The sequence below is a fragment of the Mytilus galloprovincialis genome, chromosome 5, assembly GCF_965363235.1.
Source record: "Mytilus galloprovincialis chromosome 5, xbMytGall1.hap1.1, whole genome shotgun sequence".
In the NCBI taxonomy this organism is placed as follows: domain Eukaryota; kingdom Metazoa; phylum Mollusca; class Bivalvia; order Mytilida; family Mytilidae; genus Mytilus; species Mytilus galloprovincialis.
The window spans coordinates 76,216,659-76,237,489 of record NC_134842.1 but is presented as its reverse complement, the minus strand read 5'-3'; the positions used below and the strand labels follow the sequence as shown (position 1 = coordinate 76,237,489).

Sequence of the window (20,831 nt, the reverse complement as noted above, 5' to 3'; positions counted from 1 at the left end):
AACTCAGAAGTGTAAAATCTAAAATTAATAAAAATTGAAAGGGAGCTTAATCTAAAATTTATAAAAATCAAACGTGATCTGCCATGTGAATAGATATAAACAATTGACCAAAGTTTCTTGCAAATTGGTGAAAGCATTTTATGAGCTATTTTCCGAAAACTGGAAAATCCCCCCTTTATTTATGAATAAAACCCCAGAACTCAGAAAAGTAAAATCTAATAAAATATGAAAGGGAGCTCACATACATAGATATGAACAATTCATCAAAGTTTTATGCAAATTGGTTGAAGCGTTTTTGAGTTAATGTCCGACATGTTGACGACGGACGGACGGACGGACAGAAGTATTATACCATAATACGTCCTGTAAACAGGCGTATAAAAAGTATATGATGGACAAGAAAATTAATAAACAATCATCATTTAATGCAACAACTTCTTAAAGGGGAAATAACTGTCCAATTGATGTTCACCGATTTGACTCAAATTCTAATATTTGATTTATAACATACTAAAACGTATACATCCACATTACAAAAAGCCTAATATAAACAATTAACAATGCATGGACTGGATAATATGTTTATGTATCATCATTTCATGTGTAATGTAGTCTAGACGCCATATAATTAACCATTAAGATTACCTCCTAATCAGCTATTAGAACCAACTGTCATATAACCTATAGCTAATATTAACATAAAGGTTGGCGCCTGTTAAAACGTTTAAACCCGCTGCATTTGTATGCACCTGTCCCAAGTCAGGAGCCTGTTGTTCGGTGGTTGTCGTTTGTTGGTGTGGTTCATAAGTGTTTCTTGTTTCTCGTATTTTATATAGATTAGACTGTTGGTTTTTCCAGTTTGCATGGTTTTACACTAGTCATTTGGGGGCCCTTTATAGCTTGCTCTTTGGTGTGAGCCAAGGCTCCGTGTTGAAGGCCGTACTGTGACCAATAATTGTTTACCTTTTAAACATTGTGACTTGGATGGAGCGTAGTCTCATTGGCACTCATACCACATCTTCTTATTTATATAAATATAAATAGATATAGATAGCTTCTCAGCAACCACATTTTATTTTCTAGCTCTATTTGATTTCATATTATTGCTTAAAAAAATATGCTAAGGCCAACCTTAAAAATTTTTTTTGTTTGCAGTTTTCTGACTGTACCTTCAGACTGAAGGGTCGGTAGGTAGGAAAAATATTTTATTTATCAGCCAAAATACAGTTTAAACAAGCAGTTACACTAAACCAAGTTTCTTGTGAAGAAAAAAAAACCATTTTAAAACAACAAACACTGGACATGCTGAAAACCAACATCATATGAACAGGCATTTTCAGATAAAAAAAACTTTTTAACCAAAACTGAAACTTTAACAAAGTGTCATTATCCAATTTATGACATAAAATATGGTATAATTATTAAATACTGGAACACTTATAAACAAGTAATGTCATTATGACTAGAACTGTTTTAAAGAAATATATTCAGACATGTATGCTTCTTGACTAGAATGTTTTCATGAGTAGAGTATTTTCATCAGAAAAATGTAGATATTAAAGATTTATAAGACAATGTATTAAAGAGAGTATTTTTAATAAAAAAAAAATAACCATTGAATCTTCCTCAATTGAAAAAAAGGCAACTTGAAAAAAAAGTATTAAGACATTCGACTGTTTTCATATTTCTAACAATATTTAATTATATGTGATAAGGTTATATTTTTGCCAGGCTTTAATGAAAACCAAAGAAATCTAAAGTATGGGGTGAAATCCATAGCACCCCATTTAATAAAAGTAAATGGTCTGTACTGAAATGTTTTTAATGCATAAAAAAAATTGGCAGCATAGCTCCTAAGGACATGTTTTAATTGAATTCACACAGCCCACACAGTTTGGGTATATTTAATATTGTAAGAAAGAGAATAATTGCAATGAGTGGGGCAGCCCCCCCCTTTTATCCTAAAGGAGCATACTCATTGCAATCGATTTAATATAGAGAGAGTATATTTATTTTTCAAGCTAACCATTCATTTTCTCTACATCTTTGTGTAGTTAGGGTTGCTTCTTATTTATTTGGCATGATCTATATGATCCATTAACATTTCAAATGAGCCCTTCCTCCGTACAGGCATGTTTACAGATATCCATGAAGATTTAAGTCACGGAGGAGTGGTTTCATCTTTGTCGTCTTCACAACGATTTGTAGAAAATATGCCATACTTCAAGCTGCTGTCGAATTATTTAACCACTGAAATTGGTTCCATAAAGTCAGGCTCCACAGATTCTGTACCCAATTTGTTTGAGACAGAATGGTTATCGTGTCGGTTATGAATATCCGCTGCATCATCGTCAATGATATCATTACACATAATTACATGTGCCTGAATCTGTATAAACAGTTTACTAATAAACTTTTTTGTTTGTTGTTTGTCTTAAAATTGACACGAGACGACAGCATAAAGTACTCCTCCGTGACTTCATGGATACCTGTAAACAATTTCCATGTGCTTTATCATTAAACAAATGTTAAATGGTCACATGAACGCTTGACGGGAAGCTAATAAAAACCGAACTTGAAATGCGTAATTGACCCAGACTTTAAATCATTTCCGGAAAGGACCCAAAGTTCCGGATCGCGTCAATAGAAGTATTAAAAAAAAATTCTTCAAATTTAAAGCAATAAAATTTTCACAGTCGAAAGGATTTTCAAGGGTCGGTTGGTAAACTGCAAACAAACAATATTTTAATTTAAGCCTTACAATGATCTACTACAAGTAGTTCCTATCAAATTAACTTAAGCAGAAACGTATCATTGAAAATTGCTAGTTTATTCAAAGTTGCTGGACCATGACCTAGGGGTCAGGGCCTCGAAACAGTCATCAAATTGATGTGTACTGATAGCAATGCCACTTTATATTAAATATTAATGTCTATCACAAGTTCCTATTAAACTAACTTAAGCAGAAATCTTAAAACAATTGTTGACGCTATCATTACTAAGCCGTCCCCGTAAAAGCAATCTCAGTCTCGCTTTCCACGACTTTCGTTTCAGGCGAGACAAAAACCTATAGTTTTAACTGCAAGTTAATAATTTGAATTTAGTGAACTAATTAAAAACTAGAGGCTCTAAAGAGCCTGCGTTGCTCACCTTGGTCTATGTGAATATTAAACAATGGACACAGATGGATTCATGACAAAATTGTGTTTCGGTGATGGTGATGTGTTTGTAGATCTTACTTTACTAAACATTCTTGCTGCTTACAATTATCTCTATCTATAACAGTACTTTCTGTGGAAAATGTTATTGAAAATCTTCAAATTTTAAGAAAATTGTTAAAAATTGACTATGAAGGGCAATAACTCCTTAGGGGGTCAATTGACTATTTTGGTCATACTGACTTATCTTTAATTATTTCTTTGCTGTACATTGTTGCTGTTTACAGTTTATCTCTATCTATAATAATATTCAAGATAACAACAAAAAAAACAGCAAAATTTCCTCAAAATTACCAATTCAGGGGCAGCAACCTAACAACCGATTATCCGATTCATCTGAAAATTCCAGGGCAGATAGATCGTGACCTGATGAACAATTTTACTTCCTGTCAGATTTGCTCTTAATGCTTTGGTTTTTGAGTTATAAGCCAAAAACTGCATTTTACCCCCATGTTCTATTTTTAGTCATGGCAGCCATCTTGGTTTGTTGGCCGAGTTACCGGACACATTTTTTTAACTAGATACCCCAATGATGATTATGGCTAAGTTTGGTTAAATTTGGCCCAGTAGTTTCAGAGAAGAAGATTTTTCTAAAAGATTACTAAGATTTACGAAAAATGGTTAAAAATTGACTATAAAGGGCAATAACTCCTAAAGTGGTCAACTGACCATTTTAGTCATGTTGACTTATTTGTACATCTTACTATGCTGAACATTATTGCTGTTTAAAGTGTATCTCTATCTATAATAATATTCAAGATAATAACCAAAAACAGCAAAATTTCCTTAAAATTACAATTTTAGGGGCAGCAACCCAACAACGGAATGTCCGATTCATCTGAAAATTTCAGGGCAGATAGATCTTGACCTGATGAACAATATTACTCCATGTCAGATTTGCTCTAAATGCTTTGGTTTTTGAGTTATAAGACAAAAACTGCATTTTACCCCTATGTTCTATTTTTAGCCATGGCGGCCATCTTGGTTGGTTGGCCGGGTCACCGGACACATTTTTTAAACTAGATACCCCAATGATGATTATGGCCAAGTTTGGTTAAATTTGGCCCAGTAGTTTCAGAGGAGAAGATTTTTGTAAAAGTTAACGACGCCGGACGACGACAGACGCCGGACGCCAAGTGATGAGAAAAGCTCACTTGGCCCTTCGGGCCAGGTGAGCTAAAAATACATAAATAACAACAGACTACTAGCAGTTAACTGGCATGCCAGATCCAGACCTCAATTAAACTGATTGAAAGATTATGTCTTCATCATATGAATGGCTATATGTTTATAAAGTATGAATACGCAAATTACAACATTACAAGAGGCTGTCACAACGACAGCAAACCGGATTTATTAATATTTATTTGTGTCCTGGCAATATCACAAGAACCATTACTGATGAATGGTGAAAGTGAAAATCGTCAATATCAAATTTGACCTCTATTTTGTCATCAGTATCAACATATTAAAATTTGAAAAGCTTCTAAGATTGAATGGTTCATGAGTAAATGCAACAACGTGAATGGAAACGCCACTTTACAATCTTTCAAGAACCATAACGCCTGAATGGTAAAAGTCAAAATCGTCATTATTGAACTTGACCTCTATTTTGTCATCAGTAACAACATATAAAAATTTCAAAAGCTTTGGTTCAATGGTTCATGAGAAAATGCACGGACATGACTGGAAACACCATTTTTCAATCTTTCAAGAACCATAACTCCTGAACGGTGAAAGTCAAAATCGTCATTATTTAACTTGACCTCTATTTTGTCATCAGTCACAACATATTAAAATTTGGGAAGCTTTCATTTGGTAGAACAGTTAATGCGTAAATGCACGGACACAACTGGAAACTCCATTTTTCAATCTTTCAAGAACCATAACTCCTGAACGGAAAAGGTCAAAATCGTCATTATTGAACTTGACCTCCATTTTGTCATCAGTAACAACATAAAAAAATTTGGGAAGCTTTGGTAGAACAGTTCATGCGTAAATGCACGGACAGGACTGAAAACTCCATTTTTCAATCTTTCAAGAACCATAACTCCTGAACGGTAAAAGTCACAATCGTCATTATTGAAGTTGACCTTCATTTAGTTGTCAGTAACAACATATTAAAATTTTAAAAGCTTTGGCTGAACGGTTCATGAATTAATGCACGGACAACATTTGATTGCCGCCTGCCCGACTGCCTAACTGCCCGGCCGCCCGACCGCCCGCCATACATCCCCAAATCAATAACCGACATTTTTGTCACAAAATCCGGTTAAAAATTAATTGAAAAAATTGTGTTCATTGAGGAGAATCCATGACAAATCGCCCCACTGGAAAATCGCCCCACACCTAATCGCCCCACTTTTTCACAAACCTGCCCCAATCTTGTTTACCAACTCGCCCCACTTATTAAAAAGTTTAAAATCACATTGCAAATAGGTTGGACAACATGCCCAACTTATGAAAAGGGTTAACATTTTGCTGAAATAAGGTCTGCCAACTCGCCCCACTCATGACAAATAGATAAACCACGATGAATTTATTAGTGCCAACTTGCCCCACTTATGAAAAAAGATGCAATCCCGTTGTATATCTATGTCCCTGCGCCACTTCAATACCTATGAAAACTTTAGTGAAGGGCTATAAAATCAAATTAATGTTAATTTAAATCCTTAAATTGTATGATTATTATAGGTTTCATAACGAGTGAGAATTAGATATCGATTGATATCAACTCGAGTTATTTAATTTCAATAATAATAAACGAGCCTATGGCAATCACAATTTCAGTGTAAAATCTTCATTAAAGAAAATTCCGCGAAAAGATGTTATCTTCTTTGGTCCCTACACTACGTGACGTCATAGGTATGCTTCCGGTGTCATACATAAACACCGGGCGTTTTCTGGCTTCTGTGCCGCTTCAGAATGTAATAAAATTTGATAAAAAAGAAGATTTTTTAGGCGCAACAAGTGAGCTATTTGTTAATTATTGTAGAAAAACGTGTCAATACACTTGTTACAAATTAGATAACAGGCCCCAACCATAAGAGAAAGATCAGTACGCGTTGCAAAGAAAAACAGCCGTAGCAACACAACTCGCAACAAATAGGCCACGCACATAAAACTTTTTGCCATAAGAGAAATAGGTTTAACAACTTAAGAATGTTAAACATCATTTGATTTAAAAAATATTGGTTTAATAAATTTCGTTTTTTTTTTTGGTCTTCTGTGTAGATTAGTTTTCATTTAAGTGGGGCTAGTTGGTAGAACTGAAAATTATATATTGAAGTAGATTTTTAAATAAGTGGGGGGAGTTAACAGGGAAAAGTTGATGGGATTTAACCCTTTTCACAAGTGAGGCGATTTTTTTACAAAGTTGGGCGAGTTGGTAAACCAGATTGGGGCGATTTTTTTTTTAAAGTGGGGCGAGTATGTGAAAAAGTGGGGCGATTTGGTGTGGGGCGTTTTGCCAGTGGGGCGATTTGTCCTGCTTCCATTGAGGAAACAAGGTATGACAAATATAAGCTAGCATCTGTAACAATTCAGTGAATACTATTAAAAGTTCCATATCAGAATTCAGTCAGAATTAATTTAGACATTTAGATAGACCTGCACAACCAAAATGTACTAATAAATAAATTGCTGACGTAGCATGGGCATTCTCTTGTTATGATGTGGCCAATTAAAATATGTAGAATGGAACTGCTTTTGTGTTCATATCCTCACACCATTGCGAAACAGCATCCCCCCTTTAATAAACCCTTATCATTTATACGATAAAAATTTAAAGAGTAATTTATATTTTATTTCAAAACATTTGAACTCCTGTGGTGTAGATAACCATTAAACCTCCTGTGTACATGGTCATGGTGTACAAGGTTTCAATATAAACTCATCAGAGCATGTTGCGATTTACTTGTAATCAAATAATTCATACCTAATATACATGCCATACTGTGAAATTAAAATTTTACCATTTTAGCAATATGTTTTATATGTATAAACCCAGTAAAAAGGAAGTTCCACTCCATGTTTGATGTATACATCCCGCCTTTTCTACCAAGGGATGAATAGACGCAGGGGAGTGAAACGTAGCCTATGCTTGAAAAATTTCTGCAGGTGAAAACCGTAATAAATATTTTGCAGAAAAGCATTGTTAAGAATGTTCGAAATCGCTACGTACTCTGTTTCAAAATAACAAACTTTTTTAAAGACTGTTATAAATTGATAATTATATAAATATAGGAACTAAAAAAGCAGAAAAAAATGCTTGTTTTCGAGATATAAGCCATTGAACATTTGGCGGGAACAATTCTCTTTAGATTTTGCATACATTTAACATTAGGCTAGCACCTTTTTTTCTTTCAAAAGCGATGAAAAAATAACAAGGATTTTACAAGATTTTCAAAGATAACATTTAAAACTATATGTAATCAAATTCTGGAAAGAAAAGTAGAGGATACATGTATATGCATGGATGCTCGCACCTCTTGTTTTAGAATTTTTGCCAGATATTCGTTAAGTTAAGGATGCTCGCTCTTCTTGTTTTGAGAATTTTTGCCAGATATTTGTTAAGTTAAGGATGCTCACTCCTCTTGTTTTAGAATCTTTGCCAGATATTCGTTAAGTTAAGGATGCTCGCACCTCTTGTTTTATAATTTTTGCCAGATATTCGAAATCCTCTGGTTTTATCCATGTAGTGCCATTAAACATGTTTGCCAATTAACCTCTACATTGGATTGCTTCGTCGTCTCCCTCAAGTTCTTCATAACAGACTGAGCTTTTTATTCATTTATTCTTAGTTTGGTTTTTTTTTGCAATACATTCTTATTAATGATGCACGCCGTTCCCCGGTGAAATTTCGTTTCAGTGAAAGTAGAAATCGAAATTATAGAAACGAAATGTGTGAAAATACGGGGAATTGTACCACAATTCCGCTAAGAAGCCATTCGCGTTAAATGGTCATCGAAAAACGTCGCTAGCAAAATAGTAAAAGGAAATTTATTTGGAAAAGAATACCGATAGAATTTTGTGGGGGTGGGGGGGACCTCCATACAGGCAGACGTATAAAGTCAGACAGAAAATGGTTTGTTTGCATGGAATGAAAAAAGAAGGGTAGTTGAACTTGGCTATTTGGCTGAACAACTTTCCGGCTATTTTTCAAGTGTAAACTGTAAAATTAATTGGACTGTACAGAAGAAGTCCTATAAGATTTCGGAAGCTTGTTTAGAATAAACTACTAGCATTGTAATCGTATAAGCACAGTCTATACAGGACAGCAACATCGGAATAAGGAGAAAGTTAACAAAGGCTTGGGATGTCAAGACTAAATGTGTACTTGGTTGGGACGAAATAAAATTAAATCATTCAGATCCCGTTACATTTTTTACTTTCAATTCCATTCTGAAATAAATTATTTTCTCGAAATTTACAATCAAACGATTCATTAAAAACCTGTGGCCCCTCAATAAACGAAAATGTCCGGTGCTTCGATGGAGGTAAATCCAGAAAAGCGTTTGGAACGCAAACAAAAAAAATATTTTCATTATCCTATTTATTCAAAAGGCAAAAAGATACAAAGAATAGAGTTCCAATCGCGCCCTTTTTCCCCGCGTTGTATATATTATATCTATCAAAGGTCATTATAACTTAAACAAATTTGCTTGTTTTTTGATTTATTTTTATAAACATCGTCAATTGAGAAATAAAGGCTTGAGAGCAAATGCAATGTAATTTCCCGGCGATATAATTGATATTTCATAGGGGCATAAACCTTTTAAAACATTTGATCGGCGCACTGACTATCGAAATTATCCAGGACAATGCTGATATAAACCTTCAATATAATTGATATAAGTTATTTAAAGATCTGTCAAAAATTGTACACGCGAGAGCGCTTACAAATGCAATTTTCCATAAAATTAATATTTCCAGGGCGCATAACTCTTTAAAAAATAAAAACTGATTTTCAAACTTGTCAGCGGCAATACTGATATAAACCTAATATATTAGTTTTATAAAAAATCTGGCAAGAATTGTACACGTGAGAGAGCTAAAAAGACCGCGGACGGACAAACGGACGCACGCCCGGTATTTCTATGTCCCACACAATGCATCGCGCGGGGGACAAATATCCAAGAAGATATTTAAATCATATTGATTTGAGAAGGGTGGACAGGGGGAACCCTATTCCTAACTCCCGCCCCTATTTCCCACCTCCCACTTTTAGAATCTTTTTTTCTATCCCCCAAATTTTTGGCTCCAACCTCCCGCCCCGCCTTCTCCCACCTCTCTCCCCACCATCCACCTCCCTCAAAAGCTGTTCATCCCCTCACTTTAGATTCATATTAATTTGCACTTTGGTCCTCTGGGATGTGTGTGTTTTTGGTGTTTTGAGTTCGACGTGATGTACAGGTACAGCTGATAAAAAACACACCTTTGCACAAAGTGGGGGAGACAAAACGACTCACAGACGATTAGCAAAAGTGCCTTTAAGGGGAGTTGCATATTACTCACATAGGCTTCGGGAAAATCCAGAGAGTATTCACAGTGTTATAAGGACAAGTATACAAGTGGTTATGTAAATTAAAAGTGTTGTTATTTCTGTGTGTGCATAAATTGAAATGTGGGATATACAATAAAACAGCAACTGGCGAATTAACGGCACACAAAACCAAAAACATCTAGATAACACGTGACTAATGTAGGATAGACGAGTAGTGTTTTACTGCTAATTTATAGTTTTAGTAAAGATTCATTGGTCCTTTGAATTGGAAATTCAATAAGTATATTTAGTATGGCAAGTATTAAATCAATCACATTATAACATCACATGTTCACAACAAATGTCACATTATAAAAAAAACAGCAACACATTTCAGTCTCCTAGCACGTATTTGTTAGTCTCTATATTTCTTGTATTTCAGAAGAAAACGAAATCCATTATGAAATAAGGAGATGTGGTATGGTTGCCAAGGAGACAACTTTCCATCCTAGTTTCCATCAAAGACCACATGACTTCAATGTTATAGCTTGCTTACGCAATAACAATAGCAATCAATTTACTGGACAACTGATCTGTCAAATTAATTACCACGACGACATTTTTTAAATAAAACCAAACTGTTTAAAGATTTCAATACAAATTTATATAAAATCTATCAAAATTGAAAAAAAGTCCGGTTAACCGGTTAGCGCTTTTGGTATTCGGTATTCGGTCGTTCGACCGGTTAACCGGTACCGTTGACAACACTAATATATATATATAGGAAATAAAATTGATCAGGAGTTGTCTCCCATAGACCTAGAACTATAAAGATTTATGTAATTTCTCCAGGTCACAGTGGCACCCATAACAACTATGTTTTGTCAATAACTTGGTTTATATCAGGTTAATTAGTGTAAATGTGTATTCATGTGGTTTTTTGTTTAAATGTACTTTAATCATTCTAATCATTTTATGTGCTTTATTTTGTAAATTTTCATTTGATTGTATAGCTCAAATTTTGGGCACCATGATTGGTTAATAAAATTATCTATCTATCTATCTACGCTGCTACATTTGAGATCTCCCAATACCCATTCCACTATGAACAACTTATTCAAAAAGATACTTTGTCACCAAATGATTTATAAAATAGAAAATCATCATACATGCTAATATATAGTTTGCTCCCTTGACAAAATGCTGGGAGCATTTTGTTTTACCCGTGTCCGTTCGACAGTCCGTTCCTCACTCTGTATATAGGGTTTATATGGAAGATTCTTATGACTACAATTTTAAACTTAAACTTTTAAATTATGTACCTGGTGTTAGTACATGTATATACATATATAAAGATGAACATCTTTTCAGGTGTTTTTTTATGACAGGTTGCTGAATTTGGCATTTTGATAATGTATTGCGCCAAATTTTCGTTTACCTATATTGAGGGTGCATTTATATTCTTAGGATAATTTATTCAATAATTTTCCACGAATGACAGAATGGTGAACTTTGTCTATTTAAGTGAAATTTGGCACACAGTTTGCAAGATTTATCCGACTAACTAAGCACCCGACCTACACGTTTACATCATACAGAGTATACTTTATTTAGAATGTGTATTGTTATCAGGATGTTGGTTTTCTTTATAATTTTCACAACTAACAGAATGTTAAACCTTTTTTTGAAAGCTGCATCAAATGTTTCGTTTAGACACAACTATTTCAAGTTGTATTGCATCGCCATGAAAATGCATGAAATATTTGCTACTGGACGTTAAGCAACCGCCAACCAGTCAATTCAAATTTTACTTCAACATCACTGTTTTCGAAATAACATTTTTGAAGCACTTTATTTTGTTCATGCATGGATACATCGGTGACATCATCATTGTGTAGTTGAGTAGGGTCAAGTTGAGGATTCAGTTCTAAAAAGTTAAAAGTGCACCCAGTTAGGACGAAATAAAATTAACTCGGTCGAATGTTTTATTGAATTATTAGGAAATTTACGACAGGGGGAATGAAATTAAAATAAAGAACACCGTTCAGATCCCGTTACATATTTTTTTTCAATACCTCTGAAATTAAAATAATGTTATTCTGTATTCAGTAACGTCACACGTTTTTTGTTAAATTCTAAGCGTATCGGTCAACTTTGAAGCAATGTATCTTAAAAACAAGGATGGTGACATATGTGTTTCTATACATGGATAGATTCATTATACAATCCTGGATATTATGTTAGTTTTTAGTCTTTCTTCGTATATAAGAACACAGCCATCCATTGAAAATTCTAAAAAACTAAGTTAACAAAAACGATTTTCCCTATATATGTAAATATATATATATATATATATATGTAAATTTGTCGCCAAAATTGACGTTTTCTTATAAAAATTACAAAAAAAAAAAAAAATGGTGACCCCCATTTTTGATTTTATATTCCGATCTAACTCGATTCAAAGTACCAGTGTGCCAAAATTTTTCAATTGAATTATATTCAAATTATCAAAACGAATAACAGTTAATATAAGAATATCAGTATTTAAAGGTGAAAATAACATAGATGGATGTATAAGTGTTTTACATCCAGTGGCAAATATTTCATGTAAATCAGGACTAGAAAGTAAGTTAATTTGATATCAATATGAATATTGATTTTGCATGATCGACACACTGGGCAGGATTTGAAACGTTCAAATTCATAAGGCAACCGTCGTCTACTATGGTAAGCATGGTAAGAGCCTTCAGAAAGACGAGCCTCATCATGGACTTTTGATTATGTAATTACTTGGCCGTTGTTATAATGATTATTTGATTACCAGACCAAAAATGTCATGTCAGACTATTTGATAACCTATAACTGTATTTTTGATTATTTGATTATCTTGTTTAAAAAAAAATAATAATGATTATGTGATTATATTGGCATTTAATTTGTGATTATGTGGTTACTTGGACACCCCCATGAGGGGCATCAAAGACATGTCACCAAATGCGTGCACAATTTTCAGCCATTGCCTAGTTAATACGTTCAACGTGCGTAGCTAATAAGCAGCAAATGTCATGTGGTGACCAAGTATGGCTTGCTCCTGTCAGGGATCGAACCCACGTACTACCTCCCTCACTTAACTCGAACACATATCCCCCAAGGCGATTAACAAGTCTGATTTGCTCCTGTCAGGGATCGAAACGACTACCTTTCACATTTAACGTGAGCACATATCCTCCATGACATCGGGGTAGTTTCAAAAAATTACGACAGACACATCTTAATCAATATGAACATGTTTAAAGAAAAAAAATGTTCCCCTCTCACAGATTAATAGAAATTTAATCTCGTTTTTCATTTATTGTTTGGTCTTGTATACAAAAAAGATGAGGTATGATTGCCAATGAGACAAACTATCCACCAAATTTCAAATTAAATGGATGAAATCAATTATATGCAATCGTGCGGCCTCAACAATGATAAAACCACTATCGTATAGTCGGCTATAAATGTCCCCAACATGAAGAATATGAAACAATTCAATTAGCCTAATTTATAACAAAACAATCTACGAAAAACAAATATGACAGACATGAACCAACGACAATCACGGAACAACAGGCTCCTGATGTTGCATGTTGGCGGGTTTTTGCATGTTTGTGAGCACTCAGCTCGCCCCTTAACATGGGACAGTGGTATAACAGCACAACATAAGAACAAACTATAAATATCAGTTGAAAAAGGCTTAACTCATCAGATCAATACAAAGAAGAAAACCCTCAGACCGGACGTGGTAGGGTATTTATCCATCCCTCATCCATAAGAACAAATAGCACACTAAGTACAGATCTGAGAGTACTCACAGTAACTGACAGCTAAATAGTTCAATGCTTTAACAACTAACAAAAAAAATCAAGTTTCTAATATTAAAAATATCAATCAATTCACACCCAACATCCAATGAATTTAGGATAAAGACATCATTAACAGTCAGAGAAAAACATGACCTTGTGCAATGCCAGAGGACCATCACCGTCCAAAAAAGGAAAATTAACAACAAGAAAAGAAAAATCATCCCTTTTGTTGGAAATTTTTGTGTAAAGTTTCTTGTGTAAAATTTAAATATCTGAATCTAGGAAATGACACTTTTATTTTATTTAAAGTAAATTGCTGTGGGTAAATTTCGGCAGTATACTAAGAGAATTCTAGATTATTTAACGAAAGTATCAAGATAACAGTAAGTGTTGTTGAATTTGTCAATTAAATTGAATTTAGACGGATCTATACTGAGTTTAGCCATACACTGTTATTCATAACAGTACAGGAACAAGTCAAAGGGGCACAATTGGTGCCAATAGAAATATCTACAATCTGTCGATAAACTTACTGCCGAAACGTACATAAATGTTTTCCCGGAGAAAATTCATGGCTGAATCATCTTATCACACCTCCAGTAAGTATATCTAGGACATTTCCATTTTTCGCTTGGGAAAAAGGCTTACAAGAGTTGCAGCAAAAACATTTGCAATTAGATTTATCAAACGTCCAGTTGATTAAATAGGAAAACTTTTGTTTGATAAAATTGTGTGGAAGTGAAATTTAAAGAGTGGAAAAGTCAAAACTGTCAACCGAATCAAAAAGACTATCAAAAGCACATAGTTTATCTAAACCATCCAAATATTTTTTTACACTCGAAAATGGTTAACTCCACTGTTTTCATATGTTTTATTACAAAAATAATTATCAGTTCTTTGATAGTAGTTTATAAGGAATTCGTTAAAGACACTGAAATTCTAGTAGTAGAACACTAACTAGAGGCCGAGATGAAACGATAGTATACGTTTTTTTTTTGTGTAGTTTAGGTAGCCAATTTATAGTGGGGCTCAGGAGAGGCCTTAAGCTGAGCTATGGTTGTGACATAATTATTTACTATATGACTCACTGTGGAGCGTACGGCCCTGAATGTCGTTGAATGAATAATTTAATTATTAATTTCCGTGGGGGATTTACGTCATGCATTGTATCACCACATTGATGGCTGCTTTGTCGGCCTGTACGAACACAAAACCCTCTTGATTACTTGTTTTCATTCCTAGAGATGGACGTATTACTTATTCTTTTATGTAGTTCTTAATCCTTTTTCGCAATGAGATATGCGAATATCAACAATATTGAGACATTTATTCAAATAGGAATTAAGTGACTTTTTGTCAGATTTCTCCCGTTTACACAATTTTTTACCATAGGATGAAAGAGCAACTATAAATTGACGACACTCTTCTCAATTTATTTTCGACGGTGGACGATATTCAGCATTGAAACAACAAACCAAGACCATATGATATACTGTGTTTAAGCATGTGGTATTCTCATGACAATATAGCAAATCTTGACATATTTGAAACTTGCATATTTGGAAAAGAAAAAATATAAGGTATGTAAAAAAGTAAAATAACAAAATGCCAAAACTCCAAGAAAACTCAAAACGGAAAGTCCCTTAACAAATGGTAAAATGAAAATCAAACGAATGGAAAACAACTGTTATATTCCTGACTTGGTACAGACATTTTCCTAGATAGAAACTGGTAGATTGAACCTGGTATTACAGTAACTAAACCTCGCCCTTGTATGACAGTCCCGTAAAATTCCTTGTATTGACAATAATGTGTGACCAAACCAAACAGACAAAAATATGTAAAAATGTTCAAAATTGGGTATAGCAGTCAATATTGTGTTATTATCTTAATCACTATAAAAAGAAAACAACTATGTCAACTAAAAGAAAAAAACATAAAAAAACACTATAGACAAAGCACATAGCAAAGCACATAGTTTACCTTATTCTCTCTACATTTTCCATACCTTTAACATTTGAACCTTTTTTCTTTCAAAAACTTTGGAAAAAACAAGGATTTTTTAAGATTTTCAAATATGGTTTTTTTTAAACTATATGCTATACAATTATGAAAAAAAAGAAGGGGTTATAGAGCAAAATATTTATCAGGACTACATTGATAAAACTAGAGGACTCCGAGTATCTGACACTATTTAAAAAACAGGAGTAGCGAACTTCCTTAATATCAAACTGAATAAAAATGTAAGTGTATGAATCTTTTTAATCTAAAACGATTTTCAAACTGAAATGACATGATAAAACAAAACGATGTTCAAACTGAACTGGACTGAATTATACATGTAGCCACTTTTAAGGAGGATAAAACATTGTATAGTCAAAGTCATGGCAAAAAAAAACTTGATAAAACAAAATCATCAGTCTACAAAACACAAAAAGAAAAGTAAAGACTGAGCAACACAAACCCCGTCACAAAGCAAGGGCGATCTCATGTGCTCCAGAAGAGTAAGCAGATTCTGCTCCACATATGAAAAACAGGTATCTTCTTCCATTCCTATTCATTCATATACCGTTTTCTATGGCTTTTTGTCCCTGTTAAACAAACTCGGGTCCCAAGTATCCCTATGAAAATCATAGAAGATACAGAAAATCTGGCAGGACACACATAATTTGAAAGTTGTTAAATGAATCGTTATAGGAGTTTCTGAGCCTACTGACATTTGTTTTCATAATAATGTATTTTTCTTTGGAAAGAGTGTCAGGTTTGGGTCATCAATTCCTACACCAGAATCCTTAGATTCTTTATCAAACTACTAGTATTGCAACAGGGTTGCTTTTGGTTTCCAGAAAATAAAATCAGTACAGTAATTTAGATGGTGTGATGTCACTTGTCCAAAAACATAAATAAGTGGTAAAATCGTAAAAAAATAATCCAGATTTAAGGACGAATACCAATCAAAGGTTTTAAATGGTGGAGAAGCATTACAGTTATGTCACATCATCGATCGATCAGTTATCACTTTCATGTTTCTTGATATAAAATAGATATAGGATAATAATTCATGGTTCACTAAGCGACCTCATATTTGTGCAGGGAGTTAACAAAATGTTAATTCAATTATAACTGCTTTAAAGGGTCATTAGCTACGAGATATATAAAAAAATATGAAGTTTTTCGTTCAATCATTTATTCAAATGAAATAGCAAAATAATATTTCACTTTTAACAGCCAGTTTGGTTCACTTGTGTCTGTCAAAATAAGCTAAGAAACATCAATGATGATTTATTCACTTGCATATGAATAATTCGACCTCATTGAATCCGTATTCATGTGTTCTTCAATCTTCACCGCTTAGCTAGAGAGGGATAAAGCATACACTAGGAGAGTTCAGCTCTTAAAGTCAACATTGAAAGTGAAACAAGGGTAAGTCATTTGGTTGACTGATTCGATTCACAAAAAATCTTTCTTATACAAGTAACAACAAAGATTAATATACGTTTTTAATCTATAATATGAAATCGAATAGACTTTGAAAAATCCAATTGCACGTGTTTGTAATCTATTTATATGTATTTTCATGCCTAAATCGGGTTATATGACCGTATACACACGAAAACTGGTCCATATCATCGAGTATATGAATCGTAACTTGTTTATGTTTAGACATATGATAATTTTGATATACGTTATAGCATATTATAAATCAAATATGAGAATTTGAGTCAAATCGGTGGTAATGAATTTTACAGCTATTGTCCTTTTAAAGCAATATAAACAATTGCCTTATATCAAAATCCGTTTACAATAAGACAAACGACCCATGGTACAGTAAATATGCTTTACCATTTATGGACGCAAATGTCATTTAGGAGGATGTTACTAAAATATCTTAATTCATTCAGTCTAATAGTAACCTTGCTTTGACAATTTTTCGCAAGGAAAGGAGAGAGGCGTTAGGAGTCATGAATTCCTACACCAGATTCCTTAGATTCTTTATTAAACTATTGCAACATGGTTGCTTTTGGTTTCCAGAAAACAAAATCAGTACAGTAATTTAGATGGTGTGATGTTACTTGTCAAAAAACATAAATAAGTGGTACAATCGTAAAAAAAAATCCAGATTTTAGAACGCATACCAATCAAAGGTTTTAAATGGTAAAGAAGCATTACAGTTACGTCACATCATCGATCGATCAGTTATCACTCATTACCAGGGGTTGTAGTATTCACAAACTGGAAACGTTTAACCAATACCGTTCACGAACCATAACAATATATTTTCCATACCGACCCTGGTATCCTTATGAGACTGTCATATCAGCCCTGGTCGCTAGCCGATGCCTCACATGAATTAAGGGATGACGTCATGAACCATATGGAAAAAGGGATGTTCTGATCTATTGATCACCTATTATACAAATGCTTAAAAAAGTGAAGAAAAGAAATATTATTTGGTATGGCAGGGACATACAATTTTTCCTCCGCATAATTTTTAATTGACGTTTACAAAATCAATAGCTCCCTCGTCCGACATTGTTAGAAATGCCACCGACGTCATTCATAACAGAGCACATTTATCGGTTGTTTACCTGGGCAGAACTAATCGGTGATTTTCCACGGGGCAGAGTTATGACTAGAACAGATATAAGTGTATTCCATATGCAAAACACAATGTTTGCGTTACAAATATTGGATAGTACATAACATTGAATGGACTTATTTTTTTATTTTTGCATTTTTTGTCAAATTAATGCTTGAAAAAGTGTTTTGTCTATCAGCCCATAGACATAATTTTGTCATGTGACCGTGACGTCACCAACGTTTTTTCAAAATTTACTCCTTGAAAATGGAATTTAGAATTAAATTATAAGGAATGACTAATATTTTTTCTGTCTATTCGAAATAACATAACAAAGGTGGTGCACACTTTTAAATAACCCGCTACACTGATAATTCAGTGTGCACCACATTTTTTATGTTATTTCTTCATAGACAGAAAAAAATATTACAGTCATTCCTTAAATAAGTTGGGTTAACTTCCTTATTTTTGAAGTAAGCACAACTTATTACTGTCCATCACATGATCCCTGTTTAGTTTGTGTCATTGAAATCCAGTCAGAAATATTGAAAAGTTTACATTGAAAGATATTGCGGCATTGTGTGTGCGCAAATATGCATAAGAACATTACAAGTTAGTGTTGATGGCACACTCTACATCTTTTTTCAACAAATTTTTAACAGAAACTACTCACCAATCTCATGTTCTTGCCAACTAATGTGTTCGTCCCTACTTTCAGTACTAATCATTCTCTTGACAAGGTCTTGAACATAACTATTAGATGGATCAGATTCCAGTAAGACATCCTTGAACAAATGGAATGTAGGGTATGGTCGTTCAGTCAAGATATCCAGTAAAACCTTGTTACGTTCACGTTGTGTAGTTGGTTTGATAATTTCTTCTCTGTCCTCTATCATTATGATACATCTGGAAATGAGATTATCTAGAACCATCCTGTCAAGTACTGTGTCATCTAATAACGCATCATAATAACCAGTAAGGTCATGGTGCACGCCATGTTCCTGGTCTGAAATGTGTTAAATCTCATGATTTAAAAATATTACAGATAGACACGGAACCCGCTGAAAGTAAATTGGATTACTATATCTGTCTTCGATTTGAAATACTCCATTTTATCACAAAAAAAACTAAATGTACGGGAACGTCAATTACAATTTGCATGAACAAACGATATTTGTTCTATTTATTACAAACTAAATGACTTTTAACTGCCTACCCGACCTACGTGAGAGTGAGACAAAAAGAAAGATTGTTTATTCTCTAGTTCAAATATAAATTGTTTTTAACCTCATTTTTAACCGCTTATCAGATATATCTATATACATTGTGTTTGCATTTTGATTAAAAACAATATGTATAACATTGCTATTAGCAGTAGTCAGCAGTAGTCAGGACTTTTTAATGTAATGTTCGGTTTACAAAACGTTGAATTATCCAAAACACGAAAACAGTCTTTCCATGCCATTTTATATTTGCGTGTTAATAAATTCAGCACACCTTTTATAGTATTCGGGTTTAAATGTTTTTCAATTTTATTTTGTCTTCCAATTGTTATGATTGAATAGCCACTGATGAGTTTTTTGTAGACGCAACTCGCGGTCATAAAAAAATGGAGTACGATTATCATTTCCCGACTCCTAAATCTACCACTAACAATACCGGTTGGGCGTTTTTGGCATACACGTATGTATGTAATACTTAAACACCGAGGGATAGGTGTGTCCAGATAAAAAAACCGCGTCAAGACAGGCCGAATTCCCAGGTGTACAAGTAACTTACACCCCATGCTTCACCCTATATTTGTTAAAGTTGATTATCAAATGAATAAAACAGATAGCCTATTTATTGATAATTTCGACCCTGATTTATAAAATTTTGTTAATTTATTTTACATGAAAACCCACTAGTAACCTTACTTGGTCTATATTCGTTCAAACTTTGATAAGTTAGTATATTTTACAAAGGTCAAAGTTGCTCTTTTCCATATGCCCGTGAAATCCATATGCTGATATGAATCAGCAGGTCAAAGTTGACAGTTTCGTGCATTCTTATGTCAGTTGTCAATATGTTTGGATATAAGACGGACGGCAGTTGGAGTCAAGCGTTGACTATGGTAGAAGAGATTACAGATAAAGGCTATATTATAACCCAAAGTTCTGTTTAATAAAGATAATCATAAATGTATTCTATATATATTACGGATAATTAAAAATAAAAAAACCTCCTTACTCTTCAAAAGAATTAACAAAAATTCATGTTCGGTCATACTGAGGGAGAGGTGTGTCTGGATTAGAAACCACTCAATCGGACACACTCAACATAAAAAAATACAGATTGAATATAAGAAACCCCTTTTTGTGGACAATTCTAAGAGGAGGGGGGGGGGCGGTCCGAGAGTTAGAATCCCCTTGTTTTCTAAATCAATGATTTATAAATGTATTAGAGACTACAACGGCGGATCTAGAACGTTTTCTATGGGAGAGGGGTACTGACTGACCTAAAAATGGGGTAGCGCCCTTTATTATCAACCAAATTTTTCGAACTAAAGTGGGCCCCGCCCCCTCTCTAGATCCGCCTACAATATATGACTGGGATCAAATCGTGTATTTGCAAGCAAAAACGATTTTAAAAGATTTTTTTTATTCAATTTACTTGATATTCTTTTTCGTAATTGAACTTTGAAAGTTGTGTTGATCTTTTTATAT

At 33.8% G+C, this 20,831-nt stretch overlaps 2 protein-coding genes across 3 annotated transcripts in view; both read right to left on the bottom strand.

Moving 5' to 3' along the window:
• LOC143074149 (uncharacterized) overlaps window positions 1-20,831 on the bottom strand; it is a 638,429-nt gene that overhangs the window by 266,294 nt on the left and 351,304 nt on the right. The gene's annotated exons all lie outside the window — the stretch shown is intronic.
• LOC143076429 (uncharacterized) overlaps window positions 1-20,831 on the bottom strand; it is a 376,981-nt gene that overhangs the window by 25,197 nt on the left and 330,953 nt on the right. Inside the window, exon 6 of one of the 2 annotated variants that reach the window (XM_076252205.1) lies at window positions 18,800-19,132. The exons of the other annotated variant lie outside the window; for it this stretch is intronic. Within the exon in view, the coding sequence (XP_076108320.1) occupies window positions 18,800-19,132 (333 nt within the window). The remainder of the gene's footprint in view (window positions 1-18,799; window positions 19,133-20,831) is intronic. 2 annotated transcript variants of the gene reach the window in all.